This window comes from Malus domestica, chromosome 11 (genome assembly GCF_042453785.1).
Source record: "Malus domestica chromosome 11, GDT2T_hap1".
Lineage (NCBI taxonomy): Eukaryota > Viridiplantae > Streptophyta > Magnoliopsida > Rosales > Rosaceae > Malus > Malus domestica.
This window is the reverse complement of record NC_091671.1, coordinates 34,790,966-34,810,884: the sequence shown is the minus strand read 5'-3', so window position 1 is coordinate 34,810,884 and position 19,919 is coordinate 34,790,966. Positions and strand designations below refer to the sequence as shown.

General features: G+C 34.8%; 3 protein-coding genes across 4 annotated transcripts; 1 reads left to right on the top strand and 2 right to left on the bottom strand.

Annotated features, from left to right (window-relative positions):
• Nucleotides 1-4,126: 4,126 nt before the first annotated feature.
• Nucleotides 4,127-8,190, bottom strand: LOC103448837 (E3 ubiquitin-protein ligase At1g12760-like; the record flags this gene model as incomplete). The annotated part of the gene is made up of 5 exons (XM_008388099.2): nt 4,127-4,300; nt 4,498-4,635; nt 5,529-5,661; nt 5,749-5,826; nt 8,153-8,190. Coding segments are annotated over 5 exons (561 nt in total), but the record flags the coding sequence as incomplete, so codon positions are not given.
• Nucleotides 8,191-12,007: 3,817 nt separating this feature from the next.
• Nucleotides 12,008-12,742, bottom strand: LOC103448836 (uncharacterized). Its single transcript, XM_008388098.2, has one exon. The coding sequence runs from the start codon at nt 12,740-12,742 to the stop codon at nt 12,008-12,010; it is 735 nt and encodes a 244-aa protein (XP_008386320.2).
• A 4,162-nt stretch (nt 12,743-16,904) lies between these two features.
• Nucleotides 16,905-19,450, top strand: LOC103448709 (probable protein phosphatase 2C 39). Of its 2 annotated transcripts, XM_070808877.1 has the most exons (6): nt 16,905-17,121; nt 17,205-17,260; nt 17,916-18,161; nt 18,317-18,593; nt 18,864-19,018; nt 19,118-19,450. In XM_070808877.1, exons 2-6 carry the CDS (start codon nt 17,228-17,230, stop codon nt 19,253-19,255), a joined length of 849 nt encoding a protein of 282 aa, XP_070664978.1. In that variant the 5' UTR covers nt 16,905-17,121; nt 17,205-17,227; the 3' UTR covers nt 19,256-19,450. The 2 variants fall into 2 exon arrangements, with proteins under 2 accessions (XP_070664978.1, XP_008386199.1); XM_008387977.4 differs by having other exon boundaries at nt 17,092-17,260.
• The last annotated feature ends 469 nt before the right edge of the window (nt 19,451-19,919 follow it).

The following is a 19,919-nucleotide window of genomic DNA, read 5'->3' as shown; positions in this document are numbered from 1 at the left end:
TTAACTTCTAAGTATTAATTCATATTACAACAACCCATTTATTCCATAAATCATTGATGTAGAAACTCGGAACTAAACACCCTACCAGATTATGCCTGCCAAAGCTTCAGTCGTCCGAAAAAAATGGAACTTTTCGGCCAAAACAGAAAATATGGTACAAAACCTAGCTCACTCCTCTCATCTCTCTCTCGCATCTTTTTGTTTGAAATCAGAGGTATGAGGTCAATCCAAAACCCAACTCACTCTTCTCACCTCTCTTGGACTTCCATCTCTTTGAAATCTGAGCTCAACCTAGAAACCCCAAGCTCATAGAGCTTTCTCTCCCTCTCTTCCAAATCAGAAAAGTGATGCAATGTGCTGATGATTTTAGTATTTATATGTGGGTATTTTACTAATTTCGGTTTTGTGCATGGTGTACATGGCTTGTGTATGACCGGTTTGTCCTATTTATGTCCCAAAATTAAGAAAGTGTCCTATTTTTAGGTATTTCCCTAAATAATTTGGATTTGAGTATACATGTATATCTATATAGTTAGTGCATGCTTTGGTTTAAATGGTATCAGTTTGTTCCCTATATAGTACTGAATATCATGCAAAACCCCTTTTCGATTGAAGTGTTGGTCGTTAGTTCAAGTTTTGGTCTCTCTTTCCCGTATATTGCTTGTACTAGGAAAAAAAATCAACATAATCACATCCTTCAACTACTGCAAGGTTGCATCCACATCTAGCCACAATGGAATTGGTTTGTACAACCACATCATGTCCAAAATGGGTTTATGGTTGATCCAAAATACAACCACAATACACAACATATAGTAAGACTATCTACATTTTTTTAATATAGTTACAATAATATATTTATACTATGTGGCATATAAATAAATTGATATTGAACTTGTTATTTATTAGATTTCAACCTAAGACATCTTATTCATAAGTAAAAAGTAATATTATTGGACCATAATACTAAATGATAATAAATCATCTACTTAACTACAAATACAAAAAAACAAAGTTTTTATTTGTACCCAATCGTTGACATTGACCTCGACTCATTTTGGAAACTCCCTCATCGATGCTAATGGCAAGACTATAATGACGACATAGATGGAGGTCAGATTATTGTGATTCAACAATGTCGGGTGTTTGTTCAATTTTTTTTTTTATACATTAATATATTTACGCTAAAGGGTGAGAGATTAGGTTAAGGCGCATAATTAACCAACCATAATTTGGTATTGAATTTTTCATTCACATAACTCGAACTTAAGACATTCTATTTATAAGTTGAGAGAAATACTATTAGACGGTGACACTAAGTAGACCGATGGTCATTTATTTTCAGTTTTCTAGTTTTCAAAATACTTTTAAGGGATAAAATGGATATTTCCATGTTTTGCTGAGTGAATTGAGCATTTCTGCTGGTTCCGAACAAAAACTCCTTACACAAAACTATGTAGACCATGTTCAACTTGATTTGGTCAAGTCCAAACCCAATTCGACTTTTGAATCATATGAGTGGGGCTTGGATTAAAGCATTTTCAATCGCATAAACAGTTTTGGGTGGTGCCCCTGCCCTCTTCAACAATTGACCTTTATATTAAATTTATTAATTGAATGGAAATTAGAAGTGGAGCCTTTTAGTAGAAAAATGTGTCTACTCAAATGAAGAGTTGTAACTTTTGACCCTTTATGAATAGTCACATGCTGTCTAAAGAGGTATCTCACATTCTATAAATAGGAAAGCCCCTATAATCATTTAATAACTTTTCATCATACATACATATAGTGCATTAAATATTAGAGTCTCGTTAAGTTCATATGAGAAAGTTTTTCAACACAATCGTGGTTCATGGAGTCTTGTGATTTGGAGTGCTACTATTACACGGACGCGGTCTTTGTATCTTGGAAGACATGTGTAGATCAACCATGAGCACCGTAGTGGGTGTAAACTTGTCTTAAGGATAAAGTGTCCAACACTTGTCTGGACCATATTTTCTAGGTTTTTCTAATCCATTATATCATGTTCATTTAACATTGGTTACTCATGTGCATGCATTACTTTGATATATAAGTGCATGAATTATTTATTGATTTTTCATGTGATTTAATATAGCAATTAGACCCCAATTTTTCCAACAAACTTAAAAGACAAGTTTATGGTATGGTTGCTATGTTTGTTTAAGATCAATATTCTGTCATGAATGTTTATGCGTGGATTTTCCTTTTCGTGGTAGAATGGTTTGGTTTCTAGTTTTGCATAAAAAAAGTACATATGTTAATTGTTTCCAAATGTATTGCAAGTTAATTTGATTCAAAAGATGCCAACTCGTAACCTTTCATCATTCTTTTGTTCGTTTGCTTATAATTAAACCAAATATTCTTTACAAGTTTATTGTTACATCCTGGCATGAGCCCCCATCATATCACGAGCTCGACTCTAACGTAGCATGATATTGTCCTTTTTGGGTCCCGACCACGTCCTCACGGTTTTGTTTCTGAGAATTCAGACGAGAACTTCCCAGTGGGTCACCCATCATGGGATTGCTCTCGAACGAACTCGCTTAACTTCGGAGTTCCGATGGAACCCGAAGTCAGTGAGCTTCCAAAAAGCTTCGTGCTAGGTAGAGATGGAAATATACATATGAGCTTTACATGATCCACTCTCCTGGACGATGTGAGATGTTACATTTATTGGTTTAATGCTATTATAATATGGCTTGTGGTTTTTAATTTTCTCGACAAAATTGATCATGCACTGCTTTGAAATCAATTGTGATTTTATTCTGTTGTGCGAGTAATGATGGCACAGAAAAGTTATACTAACATATATACTTGCATATATGCATTTTATTTCTTGACATTACACTAATTAAATTCATGTATTTGTTGACAATGAGTTTATTAATTTCAATTCTATGAAATATGCATGCAAAAGGATAAAGGTTTTGTTTCACAACTTTTGTTCTAGTAGTCTCAAGTGTGTAACGGTTTTAAGATTGGTATGTAGGGAAAACCTATCTTCTGAAAGGATGCGTTTTGTAGACTAGGTAGATTTACCTTGCATTTCGCATAAGATACTTATCTTTGGCACTGAATATTATGTTAAACGTTATGAGCTACCGTTGGTATGACTGCATTTACAGTAAAGGCCTTGTATTCATGTCTGCTGTTCGATCTCGGATATTGCTTTGAGATTTATACATATGCTGTTATTACATTTGGCTGTTTGAATGGTTGTGCTATGTACATCGGTTGCATTGCAATGAAAGGTTGGCTGCCAACCCAGTGGGTAATCACTGAATGTTGTCATTTCCTCATGAACCGGTATAAAGATAATGTGGCGATGAGGATGTGATCTTTCGGGTTTTCGTTGCTCTACAAATTATTGTGATTTAAGAACACAACCTTTCTTGTTTTAAACAAATGAACAGACACTAGTACAAAAAACGCTTTGCACGACGCAGGTCCTTCGTAGCTCAAAGTCAAAAAACGTCGCGCAAAATTTTGCCCAACGCACCTTCGTCGCGCAAACCGTCGTAGCAAGGCAGTGACAGAAGGCTTTGCGCGACGCATGTAACCCTTCGTCGCGCGACTTTGCACGACATAGCCTGAGTTGCGCAAAGTGGATTTTTGGTTTTTTGTCAAAAATATTATTTTCTTAATTTTTAATAATATTGTAATTAAATTCTAAACAATAATTAATTAACCAAAGAAAAATATTTAATTATAAAATATATATGGAAATGTATTGTCTATGTCCGAATAAAAAAGAAAAAAACTACAAGTAATCTTCTTGGTGCGTCGCGCAAACCTTTGTTTTTTCTTTTCTTTTTTGGCAAAAATATTTTTTATTTAAATTTTTTATAAATATTATAATTAAATTCTAAACAATAATTAATAAATCAAGAAAAAGTATTTAATTATAAAATATATGAAAATGTACATACAAAATGTGCAAACAAAAAAGAAAAAAACTACAACAACTAGTCTCCTAGGATCGATACATCAGGCTACTTGGTATCGTCCAATGCCAAGCTTTGCATAACATTACACTCAAGTTCCTGAGCAAGAATTTTATGTAATTCCGCAGCGTGCCCGGCATTTGTCTTCATTTAAAAGAATTCTACACTTCCCCTTGGTTTTGGCTGCTACTCTTCAAGATATTGTACTTGTAGAGAGGACATGTAGTGTTGATAAAAAGCCACTTGTTGATGCAGGAACAGTGAAAATGGTGGGCACAAGGAAGTTGCCTTAGTTCCACTCCATCATCATAACAAGAAAGGCAGATGCAACACTCCTGTAAATCACAATGATCATCATTCAAATGTAACAAGAATCTCTTGACTGCTCTAAAGATTTCTTTAGTCCACACATTGCATTTGAATACAAAACAAATCCGATTATATAACCGGTCAATTAGAAAACGTTCCTCCTTAACTACCGGAACTCAAGAGAGTAAAGAAGAGTATGAGCTAAAAGTCAAGAGCCACTTACCGCATCCTCCTGAGAAAGAACATGTTCGATGGGTGAATCTGTTCCACCACCTTGTACATCATCGGCAACTTTCTCATTGGCAACTTTTCTGAATCTAAATTTTGAAAGTTGTTCGATGTCTTCCTTAGATGCTCCATCCTGTTTCAATAACAGGTCAGACAAATATACAAGGGAACGAGTAAATAAGGCATCAATATTCTATATAATTCTTCCAACTACACTCCATTAAATTTATAAACAATGAGGAGGCAAATTGATAAGAGTAAACAACACTTCCAAGTTTTAGTTACAACAACAAAACATCAAGCATTGTCCCATCAAATTTTTTTGTCAAGCCCATTAAGTTTGATGCAACTAAAAGAGAGCCAGAACAAATTAAATGAAACGAATTAGTATAACAATAATAAATCTTTCATCCCGAAGTGCTCCAAGGGAAACTACTATACATCAATTTTTCCAACCCTCTTTTATCAATAGAAATAGAACCATGTAATTCAACTATCTATCAATACTATCAAATTTGAGAGGATATACCAGATATTTATGAGGAGATGAAAGTTTAGCAGTGAATGGGAGAAGGGTACGGTTTAATTTAGTGTAACTTATTTTACCAACACGGGAACTCGCCCGTTTAGTTGAGCTCATGAAGGCTATCAACAAACTTCTATACAAAACATCACTTGCCAACCCACCCCAGATAAAGTTATGCTAAACCGGAATCAAGCCCATCTTAGCTGAGTTCCATTTTAGAGTCCAAATCCTCCTACTGAAAATCTTGATACATTGATATTTCCGTTCAAACTAACAAGATTTGACTAATTTTTGTTATTGTCAAATAACTGGTAAATAAAGTTTGCTATTGTAGAAACATATAGAACTTGTCAGTTTTCGGTTTCATTTTTCAACCAGTAATACATCAATATTCACCGAACCTACAGAATGATAATGATAAAAGACACTGATAGTTATGGACATGAAAACCAACACACCCCCACAAAAAAAAAATAGAGATTACTGGGGATGAGAACTACCTGATCTGTGACAGCATATAAAAGTGCAAAAATGCACAGAAGACAGCAACAAACTGCGATACCAATCATACATGCTAGTGCAACACAGAAAACGACAAAAAACACATCAAAACCCAGGAAAATAATACATAACCTGCATACAAAGCCACATTGCCATAGTTAGGAGTTTATCCTTGATTTTCAAATAAATAGATGATAGAAAGAGATAGATAGCAAAAACCAGTAAAGCTGAGGGGAGGCGCGTGCTAAAGATTGACCACCTGCTGATACCCAATAGAACCCAATGATCCACCAGAAGTTGAAGGGATGAGATTTTTAAAACGAATAAAAACCCTGATTCAATCCCCATTTCAAAATTAAAACCCTAATTCCCATTCACAAATTTTTAAACCCTGAAATACATCCCATGCCCTAGTAATTTATCCCAAATTAAAACTCTAAATTCTAAAATTCATCTCAATTCACAATCAAATTCCTTAATTTCACAATTTCATAATTTGTAATTAGACTTACTTTCAAGGAGAGCCTCCGAGCATGACGAAGGGGTGGTGGCTGCCCGTTGTTTAGAACAAGAGGGAGAGAGACAACCGACAAAGTAGTGGTGGTGGTTGGATTCGAGAATGGGAAGAGGAAAGAGAGGTCCGGGTTCAAGATTTGGGGTTCGAGCTTGCGAAGAGGAAAGAGAGGTATGAGTTCAAAATAAAGAAGATGAGGAGGAAGGCTACCACAGAGAATGAGGAGAGGATGAGGATGAAGGATGAGGAGGGTGGGAGAGAGAGGGAGAGAGAGGGTGAGATGAGAGAGAGGGAAGACAGAGACCAAGTGAGAGAGAGTTCGGGTGTGGGAAAATTTTGTCTAGAGTTGGGAAAATTTTAAAAAGGCGCCCATTTTTAACAATAGCACCGCCAAAATTATCAGGAATCGTGCGACGAAGATATACATTTGGACGTCGCGCAAAGTGTTTTTGCGCAACGATCATATCATGACGTCGAGCAAGGTATTTAAAAAAAATGTTATAAAATTTACTGAAATGTGACTTTATTCTTTTTACATTTATTTATTTTTTACATTAAACCTACAAAAATCCGATCCGAACTACAACAATAAATTTAAAGCTACTTAATAAATATACATATCATTCAATTTCTTAAATGTTATACGTACAAAATAAATAAATTTAAGTCTACTTAATGTATATATATAACATTGAACTTGATGGGATACACATTGCACGAAAGTAATTTCAACGATCCAACCGTCAAACTTGCTTGTATATACTTCGAAATCGCATACGCCAAAAATCGCAAAAAACAAATATTCAAAGATGAAGTAACAGGACAAAACTTTTTGACGGTTATAAACAAAAAATCACGATTTAACGGTAGTTTTAACTCCGATTTTGATGTTTTTTTACAACTACACTCCTTGTTCCTATATGAATACAATGAACTAATTCGATCATTAGTTTAAAATATTTACACTACTAGATACCATAAAAATCTTATGTTATACTTAATGAAAGTATAAATAAACTCTAAGTGTTAGTGAATCTATTGTTTTGATGGGATACGCATTGTACGAAAATAATTTCAACGATCCAACCGTTAAACTTGTTTGTAAATACTTCGAGATTGCATATGCCAAAAATCGTAAAAAACAAACATTCAGAGATAAAGTAACGGGACAAAACTTTTCGATGGTTATAAACGAAAAATCAAGATTTAATGGTAGTTTTAACTCCGATTTTGATGATTTTTTACCACTACACTCATTGATCCTATATGAATACAATGAACTAATTTGATCGTTAATTTAAAACATTTATACTAGTGGATACCCCAAAATCTTACGTTATACTTAATGAAAGTATAAATAAACTAAGTGTTAGTGAATTTATTATTTTGATGGGGTACGCATTGTATGAAACTAATTTCAACGATCCAACCGTCAAAGTTGTTTGTATATGCCTCAAGATCACATACACAAAAAATCGCAAAAAAAAACATTCAGATATCAAGTAAAGGGACAAAACTTTTCAACGGTTATAAATGAAAAATCACGATTTAACGGTTATTTTAACTCCGATTTTGATGATTTTTTACAACTACACTCCTGGATCATATATGAATACAAGGAACCGATCTGATCATCAATTTAAAACATTTACACAAGTGGATACCACAAAATCTTATGTTATACTTGATGAAAGTATAAATAAAATACAAGTGTTAGGGAATCTATCGTTTTAATAGGATACGCATTGTACAAAACTAGTTTCAACGATCCAACCGTCAAACTTATTTGTATATGTTTTGAGATCGCATACACCAAAAATGGCAAAAAACAAATCTTCAGAGATCAAGTAACGGGACAAAACGTTTCAACTGTTATAAATGAAAAAATCATAATTTAACGATTATTTTAACTCCGATTTTTCCAATTTTTTACAGCTACACTCTTGGATCCCATAGGAATACAAGGAACTGATCCGATCGTCACTTTAAAACATTTACACAAGGGGATACCACAAAATCTTATGTTATACTTGATGAAAGTATAAATAAAATATAAGTGTTAGGGAATCTATCGTTTTAATGGGATACGCATTGTACAAAACTAGTTTCAACGATCCAACTGTCAAACTTGTTTGTATATGCTTCGAGATTGCATACGCCAAAAATGGCAAAAAACAGACCTTCAGAGATCAATTAATGTGACAAAACTTTTCAACGGTTATTTTAACTCCGATTGTGATGATTTTTTACAGCTACACTCTTGGATCCTATATGAATACAAGGAACTAATTCGATCGTCAATTTAAAACATTTACACAAGTAGATACCACAAAGAAAAAGGCAATTCAAGAACCCCAAAAGAAAAGCAAAAGGAAAAAAAACAAGAAAAACAAAAACAAAAAAAAAACACTTTGCGCAACGCATGTGGACCTTTGTCGCGCAAAGTGTTTTTTTTTCTTTCTAAGTTTCACAGTTTTAACTTCTTGTTTACCCCTTCCACTCCTGCCTTAAAATTATTGTTTAAGGACCTATATGATGAGACCACGTATTCTAAATCGTAAAGGGTAGAGACTACACCTAAAATGATTAGGGAATCTATCCTTTTAATGGGATACGCATTGTACAAAACTAGTTTCAACAATCCAACCATCAAACTTGTTTGTATATGCTTCGAGATCGCATACGCAAAAAATGGCAAACAACAGACCTTCAGAGATCAAGTAACGGGGCAAAACTTTTCGACGATTATAAACGAAAAAATCACGATTTAACGGTTATTTTAACTCCGATTGTGATGATTTTTTACAGCTACACTCTTGGATCCTATATGAATACAAGGAACTAATTCGATCGTCAATTTAAAACATTTACACAAGTAAATACGACAAAAGAAAAAGGCAATGCAAGAACCCCAAAAGAAAAGCAAAAGGAAAAAACAAAAAAACAAAAAAACAAAAACAAAAAAAAACACTTTGCGCGACGCATGTGTACCTGGGTCGCGCAAAGTGTTTTTTTTGTTTTTGTTTTTTTCGAAGTTCCACAATTTTAACTTCTTATTTACCCCTTCCACTCCTGCCTTAAAATTATTGTTTAAGGACCTATATGATGAGACCACGTATTCTAAATCGTAAAGGGTAGAGACTACACCTAAAATGATTAGGGAATCTATCGTTTTAATGGGATACGCATTGTACGAAACTAGTTTCAACGATCCAACCATCAAACTTGTTTGTATATGCTTCGAGATCGCATACGCAAAAAATGGCAAACAACAAACCTTCAAAGATCAAGTAACAGGACAAAACTTTTTGACGGTTATAAACGAAAAAATCACGATTTAACGGTTATTTTAACTCCGATTGTGATGATTTTTTACAACTACACTCTTGGATCATATATGAATACAAGGAACTAATTCGATCGTCAATTTAAAACATTTACACAAGTAGATACCATAAAAGAAAAAGGCAATGCAAAAACCCCAAAAGAAAAGCAAAAGGAAAAAAAAAACAAAAAAAAAACACTTTGCGCGACGTAGGTGCACATACTAAAATGATTACTAACCACGTAATAGAATAGTGGTTTGACAAAGCTGTAAACTGGTTTCTTCTCTAAATCTCTAACATTCTACACATCAATCTATCCCTAAATTAGATCAAGTTAACTGAGCAGCTTGCAGTTTCTTAGCTTTTGTTTCCCTAAACCTATCAAAATCCTTCATACTCCTAGTCATTCATTCTACTCATTCAATTGTTCAAAACCAAAACTCAACTTGTTAAAAATAAGCATTGACAAAGATAATTAAAGAAAAAAATAAATACACAAAAAAAAAAAAAAAAAAAAAAAATCCAAACATAAATGTAATCAATAAATAGTTAATTAATTAATCAAATAAATACAATACCTGAAGGTGATGATGGTGAGGGTTGAAAGAGATGGAAAGTCTAAAAGAGAGAGGTTGAATGTGAAGAAAAAGGCCCTTGTGTGTGGTTATTTTAGAAAAAAAAAGTCATCGACTTTGCTCAACGCCACATACGTTGCGCAAAACAGCTTTGCACGACGCAGGTTCAATTACATCACACAAAGTGGGATAGTTCAGCGCCAAAATTTTGTGCGAAGCACAAAACATCGCGCAAATGGCCTTTGCGCGACGACACTTTGCGTGACGAAGGCTTGCGTCGCGCAAAGGCCATTTGCACAAACATGTTTTTGTACTAGTGAGACATGACTATCCAAAGGTCAGTGTGATATATGATATGTCATTGCGAAGTGAGTTTTCCCCGGCTCATGATTATTCATAAAGAAATCAATTTAACATTATGTTGTGACAATAAAAGTGACGTTTTAAGTCAAAACATTTGTCTTTGGAAATGAAAAGACTAGACATTAAAACATGGGATATTTGAAGCAAAAAAAAATGTATTAGACATGATGATGTTTGCCTTAAGGACAAAGTGTCCAACACTTGAGTACCTTAGTGAGGCGTATACTTGTCTTAAGGACAAAGTGTCCAACACTTGCCTCGACCATATTTTTTAGGTTTTTCTAATCCATTATATCATGTTCATTTAACATTGATTACTCATGTGCATGCATTACTTTGATATACAAGTGCATGAATTATTTCTTGATTTTTCATGTGATTTAAGATAGCAATTAGACCTCAATTTTTCCAACATGAAATTGGCATAAGTCTCCATGGTCTGTTACAATAAAAATTGATAGAAGTGGTCCCCGAGTTTGTCCATCGTAAATTATTTTGGTCATTACGTGAAAAATCTGTTACTATCCTTGTTAAGTGGAGGGGTTTGTTTGACAAAAAAACACACTTAAATTTGTGGTCATGTAGTCATTCACATAATAATTTAACGAGGATAATGTTAGATATTTTATGGAATGACCAAAAGATTTACGGTATACAAACTTAGGGACCACTTCTATCGATTTTCAGTGTTAGAGACCAAAATAAGGAGTTGTACTAATCTTATGGACCATTTTGGCAACAAATCCCATAATTTATGCTTTAAAAGGATTTCGAACAAGTGATGAGAGAAGAGTAACGAGTTATGATTAGAATAGTCCATAATTCAATTCCTCCTATAAAAAAAGTTATAATAATTATTTGATTTAACTTGTATGTTCAATCAAATTTAATTCATTTGATAAGCTAACTACAATCATGTGTTAGAAATTTCTGATAAATTTGTAGCCAATGATCTAACGTAACAACTAAAATTCAAGTTAGCAAAGCCAGTTGAAGCTTATTGATCATCGATCCTAACAAAAAAAGTCAGATGTAGTAGAAAATGCTAGGGAAAATATGTTTTTAAATGTAGATTACGTGATTTGACGTTTGATTTGGATACATTCAATACTAGGCTATAATTGACTTTGCTGACTTAAATTTTTAGTCGTGTCTTTATAATCGAACAAATACTAATTCAAGTCGGAAATAAAAGAAAAACAACACAAGAACAAGAGCAAGAGTTAACGAGTTTACCCAAATTGCATTACATTTCAGACAATGACAACGACTATCGACAATGTCAAAAGAAATAAGATTATGACCTCTTACAACTATGGAATGAATGAGCTCAAACTTGAGTTGTTGAAGCCATTGCTTTTTAGATATATCTGATTAGGATAACAACTTCACCTTAAGATTAACGTTTGCTCTGCAATGTTATTAAACGCATATTGTGAAGAATCATTATGAACAAGCGCCAAGTTTTCTTTTTCTAGTTTACGTTCCCAGCATATATAATTACCTTTTGCTTTTCTTCAAAGTTCAAAGCAATCAAAAGCCAAAGCTAAAGCTAAAGCCAATTCTATTCTTTCAAAACCTGACACATCTATAAACAAACTTCAAAATCCTGACCTCACATTGATCATAAAAAAATTACAAAACTCAGTAAATTAACATATAAAAATCATCAATTAATGTAACTTCACAATTCACTTTAGCTAATTTCCAGATGAAATTACATTATCATTAGTACTTTTCTTGGATGGCTCCATTGCGTGACACTTTTTGCACGTCGAAACAAGCCACCGGAAAAACCTCCGGCCAAATAAGAATCTCCGCCGGGACACCACCGTCTTCACCTGCCTTTTATTCTTCGCTTTAACGGATTTCTCTTTCCTTTCAAGCTGATCCACTTTTATCACTTTCTTCCGCGAATTATCACGGCTTAAAGAAGCTGGCATGGGCACGGCCGTTATGAATTGCCACCTCTGAGAATTCCCATAAACTTGATGACTTGAAATATTGTTATTAGGTTTGTTGCCCTTTTGTCTATCGGATGATAATTTGGAGTGATACACCAACTTCCTCTCAGAGTTATCACTTGAGCTTGTCCTAGCACTGCTGCTACAACTGCTACTCCTACTGTTGGTGCTATTGCTTCTCGACGACATGAGAGAGTCCTTGCTGCTAATGCTGCTTGTCCGGCTTGTTCTGCGAGAACTATTATCAACAACCATAAAGCCGTTGCTAATAGGTTGAAATGGGAAGGCATGTGGCAAGAGCCTCCCATTGAGGAACAAATGGTCTGCGGGTGAGTCTTTGCAGGGATCGGTGCTGGAGGCTGAGTCCGGGGTGATGCACCCAAACTCGAAGTCGGAGTCTTGGTCGTGGACTGGAGTGCTAGGGAAGGAGAATGTGTCGCCGGAGGAGCTATTTTTTCTTCGATTTTCCATGGATGGTTGGTTTTTTTGAGGGGGAGGCTGGTGTATTTGCATGGGGTATAGGTATGTATATTTATAAGAGGGTTTTTAATGGAGGGGTAGGGAAACAAGTGAGGGAATTTGGGATTTCTTTTGATATGGGTGAGACACATGGAGTGATCTTAACCCTCTATTGGGTGAGATGGATAGACTTGTGGTGGTGTGAATCATGAAATCCTACTGGCCAACTCAAAATGTTAAATTCAATACTAGGGTGGGGTTGCCATAACACTCACTCTCATAGTGTGGGATACTCCAAAGGAAATCATAAATGTTGTGAGGCTTAACACTTTTTAGTCAAACAAAACCCACATTGTAGAATGCCCCACATTTAGTCCAAGTGACCAAAACATTGGTAGTCTAACCATGATAAATTGTAATCCAAGCATAAATCAATTCATAAATGGCTATCATGTCCTTGTATATGAGCATGGTAACCTAAATTACTACATTGACATAAGGTATCAAATACACATAAATATTTTTTCACTTATATCTTCTTTTTAACTGTTGGATTGAATAAATCAAAAGAGAATCAAGAGACAAAAATAAAGAGAAGAGTGCATAAAGAGAAAATAGGTTTACCTAAATTATTTTTAATATTATATTCATTGACTGGCAAGTGGAATTCATATGGTTTTCACTATCTATAATTTGTGATCAGCAAATGTGATACATGTAACATTATTATTTACATACAAATTAAGATTTAAACTAAGTTAAAATGTAATGATAAATGGAACGCTGAGAAGTAACTTGTCTATATATTTAATCAAGAGGTGTGTGGATTGAAATCCTTTGATGATCTTGTATTTTGGCATAAGATCATATAAAATCTTTGAAGTACAGTAATAAATACTCTCAAACCCTTGTTTGTTTATTCATAATCCAGTGGATCCTTTTAATCTTTTGTCCACTAGCTTTTGTTTTTGTTTTTGTTAAAATTTGGTGCAGCCCCCCAAAAATACTCCTCCCACATCTGAAAGCAGAAAGGGAGAGTTGTGATCAGGAGACATAATAACAAGCATATTGGGTTGTCTGAGCTTTTACAAAACCAAGCAATGATGGAATCAGCAACACAATGGCGTGAAGCTTCCTTGCTGTTGTGGAAACGAAGTACCCTTCCTCTCACAAAGGGAGCGCAAGTTTTTATAATATTTGATCAAACACTTTGATTACTCACAAAACATGGAGACAAGTGGCTCTTAGAAAATTCTGTGGTCTCCTATTAGGGTTTCTTGTGGAGACCCCATGGGTCCATTTCAGCTGATCATGCTATTGGGGACCGCAGGTCAGCCAGATTTAGTCAGTCCTCTTTCCACCCACCACACTCACACAACACACAAACACAAAACAATGTCGATTAAGTTATACACTTCCTTGGATGATACTCTAATTATGCTGTGTGGTAGGTCCATGGTCTTCCTTGCTGAGTTTGAGTTAGCCGAAGTAACGAGAAAGCGTGAAAAAATGAGTTAAGATTATCATAAATTGAAGGTTTGGTTTGTTTTAATGTGACATAATACTTGTTCGTGTGTATGTCTATCCATGCAAGCATAGTTACACACAAACATAAACATGTATACAAGTATAGTTATGATAGATAGAGGTAAGAGCAAAATCAAGAATTTTAAAAGAGGTTGCTAATTAATATACTTCTTTTATGGTATCAAAGCAAGTTGTTCGGTTTGTGAAGCTCAACGGCCACGTGTGCTCCACGTTCCAATTTGTGTCGTTCATGTGCTAAGCTTAAAAGTTTCACCACACGTGAGGGGACGTGTTAATAGTATCAATCCCACATCGGAGGAACGAGGGAACTTGCATGTACTTATAAGTAATTGAGTTACTTTCCATACTGTCAACTGCTTTTATGATGGAACCTCAACTTCTTTCAAAGAGTAGGGATGAAAGAAACTACACATCTAAAATTAGTTGAGCTGGATTATAGTCTAGTGGTATTTATTTAACAACCCAATAAGTTGATTTGCCACCTCTATATACAATATTAAATAAGATTGTTTAGGCGGACGAAAAGTTTGCATATTGTTTAACAACCCAATGAGTTGATTTGCCACTTCTATATACAAGTATATATATGTTTGTGTGAAAAAAATTGTTCTCTTAGCAGACAATTTAGCACAAAACAGATGAGGGAGTGCAAGCTAAAGCATATATACATATGCTTGATGGCCTAGCTAATTGGAGCCGTAGTATGGACTTCGGACGCGATGTTTTCAAGCAAAATTCAATGGCTTGGACTTTATTTGATGGATGTTTATGTAGGGGTGCCTAGGGGAGGTTCTGTGTCAATACATTGGGCTAGAGTGTAGCCCATGTGCAATGCTAGGGCCTGTTGGGGATATGAATTGAATTCAAAGACCAAAGGTTCAAAGGTTCAAAGGCTCATAGCTGACACTCACTCCCAACCATTCATATGCTTAATGTATGTAGGGGTAGGTTCAAAAAACTGAAAACCGAAAAGAAAAAAAAAAAGAAGAATGTTTTACTCATGTACGAGCGAGTGACTGTACTTACCAAAATCTATATAATTCAAGTTTCAATGTAACACAAAACTTAAATTCTATAAGATTTTTAACCAAAGCTGAAAATTTCGAAATATAGAATACTCAACAACACCATAGAATTTTCACAAGATAAAAAACTGAGTTTGGACTAAATAAATCCAACTTGAAGTTCGGGATTTGATTTTGGATGAGAACCCTATCCTATTGGGCCCATTCGGACCTTAAACATGGGCCAAGGGGGACTTAAACTCAAGTCCTAGATGTTGAGCCCAAACTAGAATTCGGACCTCAAGCCTTGGCCCTCATTTTCATCCCTGAGATTAAAATAATATTTGGCATGTGCTTGTCCTTCATATGTGTGATTAAAGGAAGTCAATAGTGTATAATTAAATCCAATGATGCTCTCTCAGTATTATAGTCCGATGATATTCCTTTTCATTTGGAAATGTAAGGTTTTAGGTTTGAATCTCGTAGATGACAAATTTGATACTAAATTAGGTTGCCTATTATATGGCTTAACCGAACTCTTCATCTCTTTAGTGTAAAAATATCAAAGTACTAAAAAAAAAAAAATAAATAAAAAAACCTTCCAATGATGACCAACAATTATAAAACTCAAAACCCAATATAAAATATGTGAAATACCATTTAATCCTAACGTGCGCGTGTCATCCATGCACGCGACCACTCACGCGTCCTTGTTGCTTGTTTCGCCTGCTCCCACCTACGTTCTTATTTCTATTTTTTATTATTTGTAAAAGAGAGGGGAAAAGATTTTACACCATTGCAATAATTTAAAAGAAGAGAGTTTCGATGGTGCAATATCTGATTAGAAATCTAACACTCTTTCTATTAAGACATTTGATAACATGCAATAAAATTTTGATACAACTCCACTAACGATTTGTTTAGACCGCTTTACAATAGTTGTCGTAATTTAAAATTTTCATTTTATGTCATAATTCGTAAATTTAGTGAAAATTCACTCAACTCGGAAGTTGTTAGCCCTCTAATCATATTGTGAACTTTTCATTGTTTATCGACGACATTATGTTCTTAGATTTATAAGGTCGGCATTAGAGGGCTAAATGTCATTCCGTTTAAATGAATTTTTGCTACATCAATCTTTCATGATAACTTAAAAAGTGATCGACTCAAATTATGAAGGATATTGTCGAAGTGAACTTAGATCAAAGGGTTAATTGTATTAAGTTACTAGTTAACGCCTAAACGCTCCTGATGCTACCCTTATTACATTTTTTTTTGGCCACATTATACTAAGTAATTGCATGCAATGTAACTTAGCATTAAATAAGATAAAAATCTCTTTTTTTTTTCAAATACAAAAATATATTTGGTTAGAGAACAAATTGGTATTGAATTTCATCTACGAGATTTGAATATAAAATCACTCACTTACAAGTGAAGAGAGATATTATTAAACTATAAGACTAAGTAACATGCAAATTTTAATAAATTGAATCACTAATGGATCTGGCGATGGTTAATTTTTTTTTTTTTTTTAACTTATTGAGTTTCGAGTTCAAACGCTATTCTTTCCGTTTTGTTTGGACTTTGGAGTAGAAATACCCTTGTTTTAAAAGTAAAAAAGGATTACAATTATAATTACAAAAAAGACAAGTCGCGGCGCGAACGCGTCTTTGATTAATGCAAGGAACGCGGCATAGAATTGGAAGAGAAAGGCTGGAAAACAGAGACCATAGGGCGTGTCAACGCATCCTTCATCCTCATCCTCACCTCATCCTCAATTCTTCTCACTTCCCTCTCTCTCTCTCTCTCTCTCTCTCATCGTCTCGGTGACTCTGGGTTTTGTCTCTCTTCCTCTTTTTCTTGGCCACTGTGGTTCCAATTCCAAATTTTCATTTTTCAAATTTTATTTTTTTAAACAGATAAACTTCACATCAGGACAGCCATGACCGGCAGAGAAATCCTCCTTAAGATGAAGGTATTTTTTGCTACATTTAACAGTATCTCTACTCCTTCATGTATCTGCTTTAATGTGTTTCAATCCGTTTTTCAATTGCCTCACTCCTCTGTTCATCAGTTGACTTTTTTGGCTTGTTCTTTATATCTTCCTGATCTGCAAATTTAATTTCCATCCACACCATATAGAGAAATTGTTGCAGATCCTTGTGTTATGTGTGTTAATAGCAAAAACCCATGTCTCTAAATTGTAATTGTTTGTGTTATTTATTCAGAATTGCAATTTTAGATCTGTAACTCTACTGTTCCTCCTTGATACCCCTCAGGGTTTATGGATGGTGGAAGAGGAAAACCCTTTTCTTTTTTTCTTTTTTGTTTAACCCTTCTTCCTTTTTTCCTTTTACTAGTTGGGGTTTATGGGTGGGAAGATTAAAATGTAGCAGAAGCTTTTAGTGAAATAAAAAATCGATGAACAAATAGGAGAATTTTCTCTCCCTGTTGGACTAGTTAAGCTAATTTAGATAATCTTTTGATGCTTTATGGGTGAGATGATTATTTAAGGAGATTTCTTTTCAGCATAGTGTTGCTGGTTGCATGTTAGAAATGAATACCCTGATATCGTTTGTTTAATCTTTCCGGTGGAGAACCTAAATGGGAGTTTTCTTGTTTTGTTGCAGGAGAAAGTTTTAGGTTCATCAGACCCTGACTCTGGAAAGGGAAAGAGCAAGATGTCGCATCATATAACACATGGATTCCATTTGGTAAAGGGAAAAGCGCATCATCCTATGGAAGACTATGTTGTTGCGCAATTTAAGAACATCGATGACCACGAGCTTGGACTATTTGCAATATTTGATGGCCATTTGAGCCATGAAATTCCTGAGTACTTGCAGTCTAATCTCTTTAAGAATATCTTGAAAGAGGTAATGTATTACGTAGCTGTTTGGTATTATGTTAGGTTTTTTATGTGCTTTGATTTTGTTGTTGTTGTTTGATAGAAGCTCATGCACTTAAACGATGTTACATATCAAATTTCAACGTCTTTATACTTTTGGTCCTTGTTTTCTCCTCTCCTCAGCCTGATTTCTGGACAGAACCCAAGAAGGCAGTCGAAAGAGCCTATCGTGTAACAGATGCTAACATTCTGGAGAAGGCAGTTGATTTGGGCAAGGGGGGTTCAACAGCGGTGACGGCCATTTTAATTGACTGCCAGAAGCTGGTGGTAGCCAATGTTGGGGATTCTCGAGCTATTGTCTGCAAGAATGGTGTAGCTAAACAATTATCTGTTGATCACGAGCCTAGCACAGAAAGAGAAGATATCGAGAACAGAGGTGGTTTCGTGTCAAACTTTCCAGGTGAGAAGATTTCTGATAATACAAACTAATGTGTTTAGAAACCACACGAAAAATATATTCTGTTTTTGAATACCATTTAAATTGTTTGAGTTTGACGGGATTTGTTGCTTTGTGATTTATGAGCTGTGACCTTAGGTGCTTGAAGCATAGTTTCCATTGTTGAGATTGATCATAAAGCCTTATCAATTTATACTTCTCCAGTTCTCGTCACTCTCATCACATCAATCTTTTTTTATAGTAGTGTTAAATTTATGATTCTGATGAATTCAGGGGACGTCCCACGGGTTGATGGGCAGTTGGCGGTAGCAAGAGCATTTGGTGACAAGAGCTTGAAGAAACATCTCAGTTCTGAACCTTATGTGATGGTGGATTTAATAGATGATACCACCGAGTTCGTTGTCTTGGCAAGCGACGGACTATGGAAGGTTGTTTATTTGAAATTATGCAACTACAGCTACTTACTGCCATTGTAATTAAATGGCAAAGAATTGGACTTGAAATTTGTTTATACAATTTGATGTCAGGTGATGACGAACCAAGAAGTTGTGGATTCTATCATACAAATAAAGGATGCGCGGGCAGCAGCAAAGCACCTTACTGAAGAGGCCGTCAAGAGGAGGAGCTCCGATGATATTTCCTGTATAGTCGTAAGATTTCGGTGAATGCGTATTTCTCTCTGTCATGTAATTTACCTTTCTCTCTTAACTCTTGAAAGATGTATTAGATATGTTGTATTGATAAACACCTACGGCATTCAAGTGTGCTTCAAGTTTCTTGTACCCTTTCCATGTTGATACTCTTTGAACATTGTTGTCGTTGAGGATTTCATATAATGCTAGAACAAGGGTCTTGGCAAACGTGGTCGACACTTTCCGAATTTGACTGTATGCAGACAGAATCTTTTACAAATCTTCAATCAAAATGCAACTTTTCGACTTGTGGGGCAATGAACAGGAAATATAACATGTTTTTAGTGTCCCTTAATTAGTGCCTTTCATTGTCTCTACTTTTTTTTTTTTTAACTTTTTTTTTTGTTTTACAGCGAGATATTTACAAGAAAGGTTGGAGGTCACATAATAGACAGTCAAAATAAATTAGTATCGAACTTGTTATACATGGAAATTGGATTAGAGATCTCTAATTTGCAAGTGGACGTGCTTATCAATAGATAGTAGTGTTAAATGACATGTTTAGTAGTCTTTTGGACAAAATTATACTTTTTATTGATGATTTGTATACGGAGTGAATTTTGCAATTTTTGTTTTTCTTTTGCATTCTATTATGTTTGATCTACTATTAGATTGAATTACTAGAGGTGAATCAATG

Coding starts and splice junctions, on each gene's coding strand:
- LOC103448836 (XM_008388098.2), bottom strand. CDS start 12,742: ATGGAAAATCGAAGAAAAAATAGCTCCTCCGGCGACACATTCTCCTTC.
- LOC103448709 (XM_070808877.1), top strand. CDS start 17,228: ATGACCGGCAGAGAAATCCTCCTTAAGATGAAG. Junction 17,261..17,915: donor AAATCCTCCTTAAGATGAAG/GTATTTTTTGCT, acceptor GTTTTGTTGCAG/GAGAAAGTTTTAGGTTCATC. Junction 18,162..18,316: donor TTAAGAATATCTTGAAAGAG/GTAATGTATTAC, acceptor TCCTCTCCTCAG/CCTGATTTCTGGACAGAACC.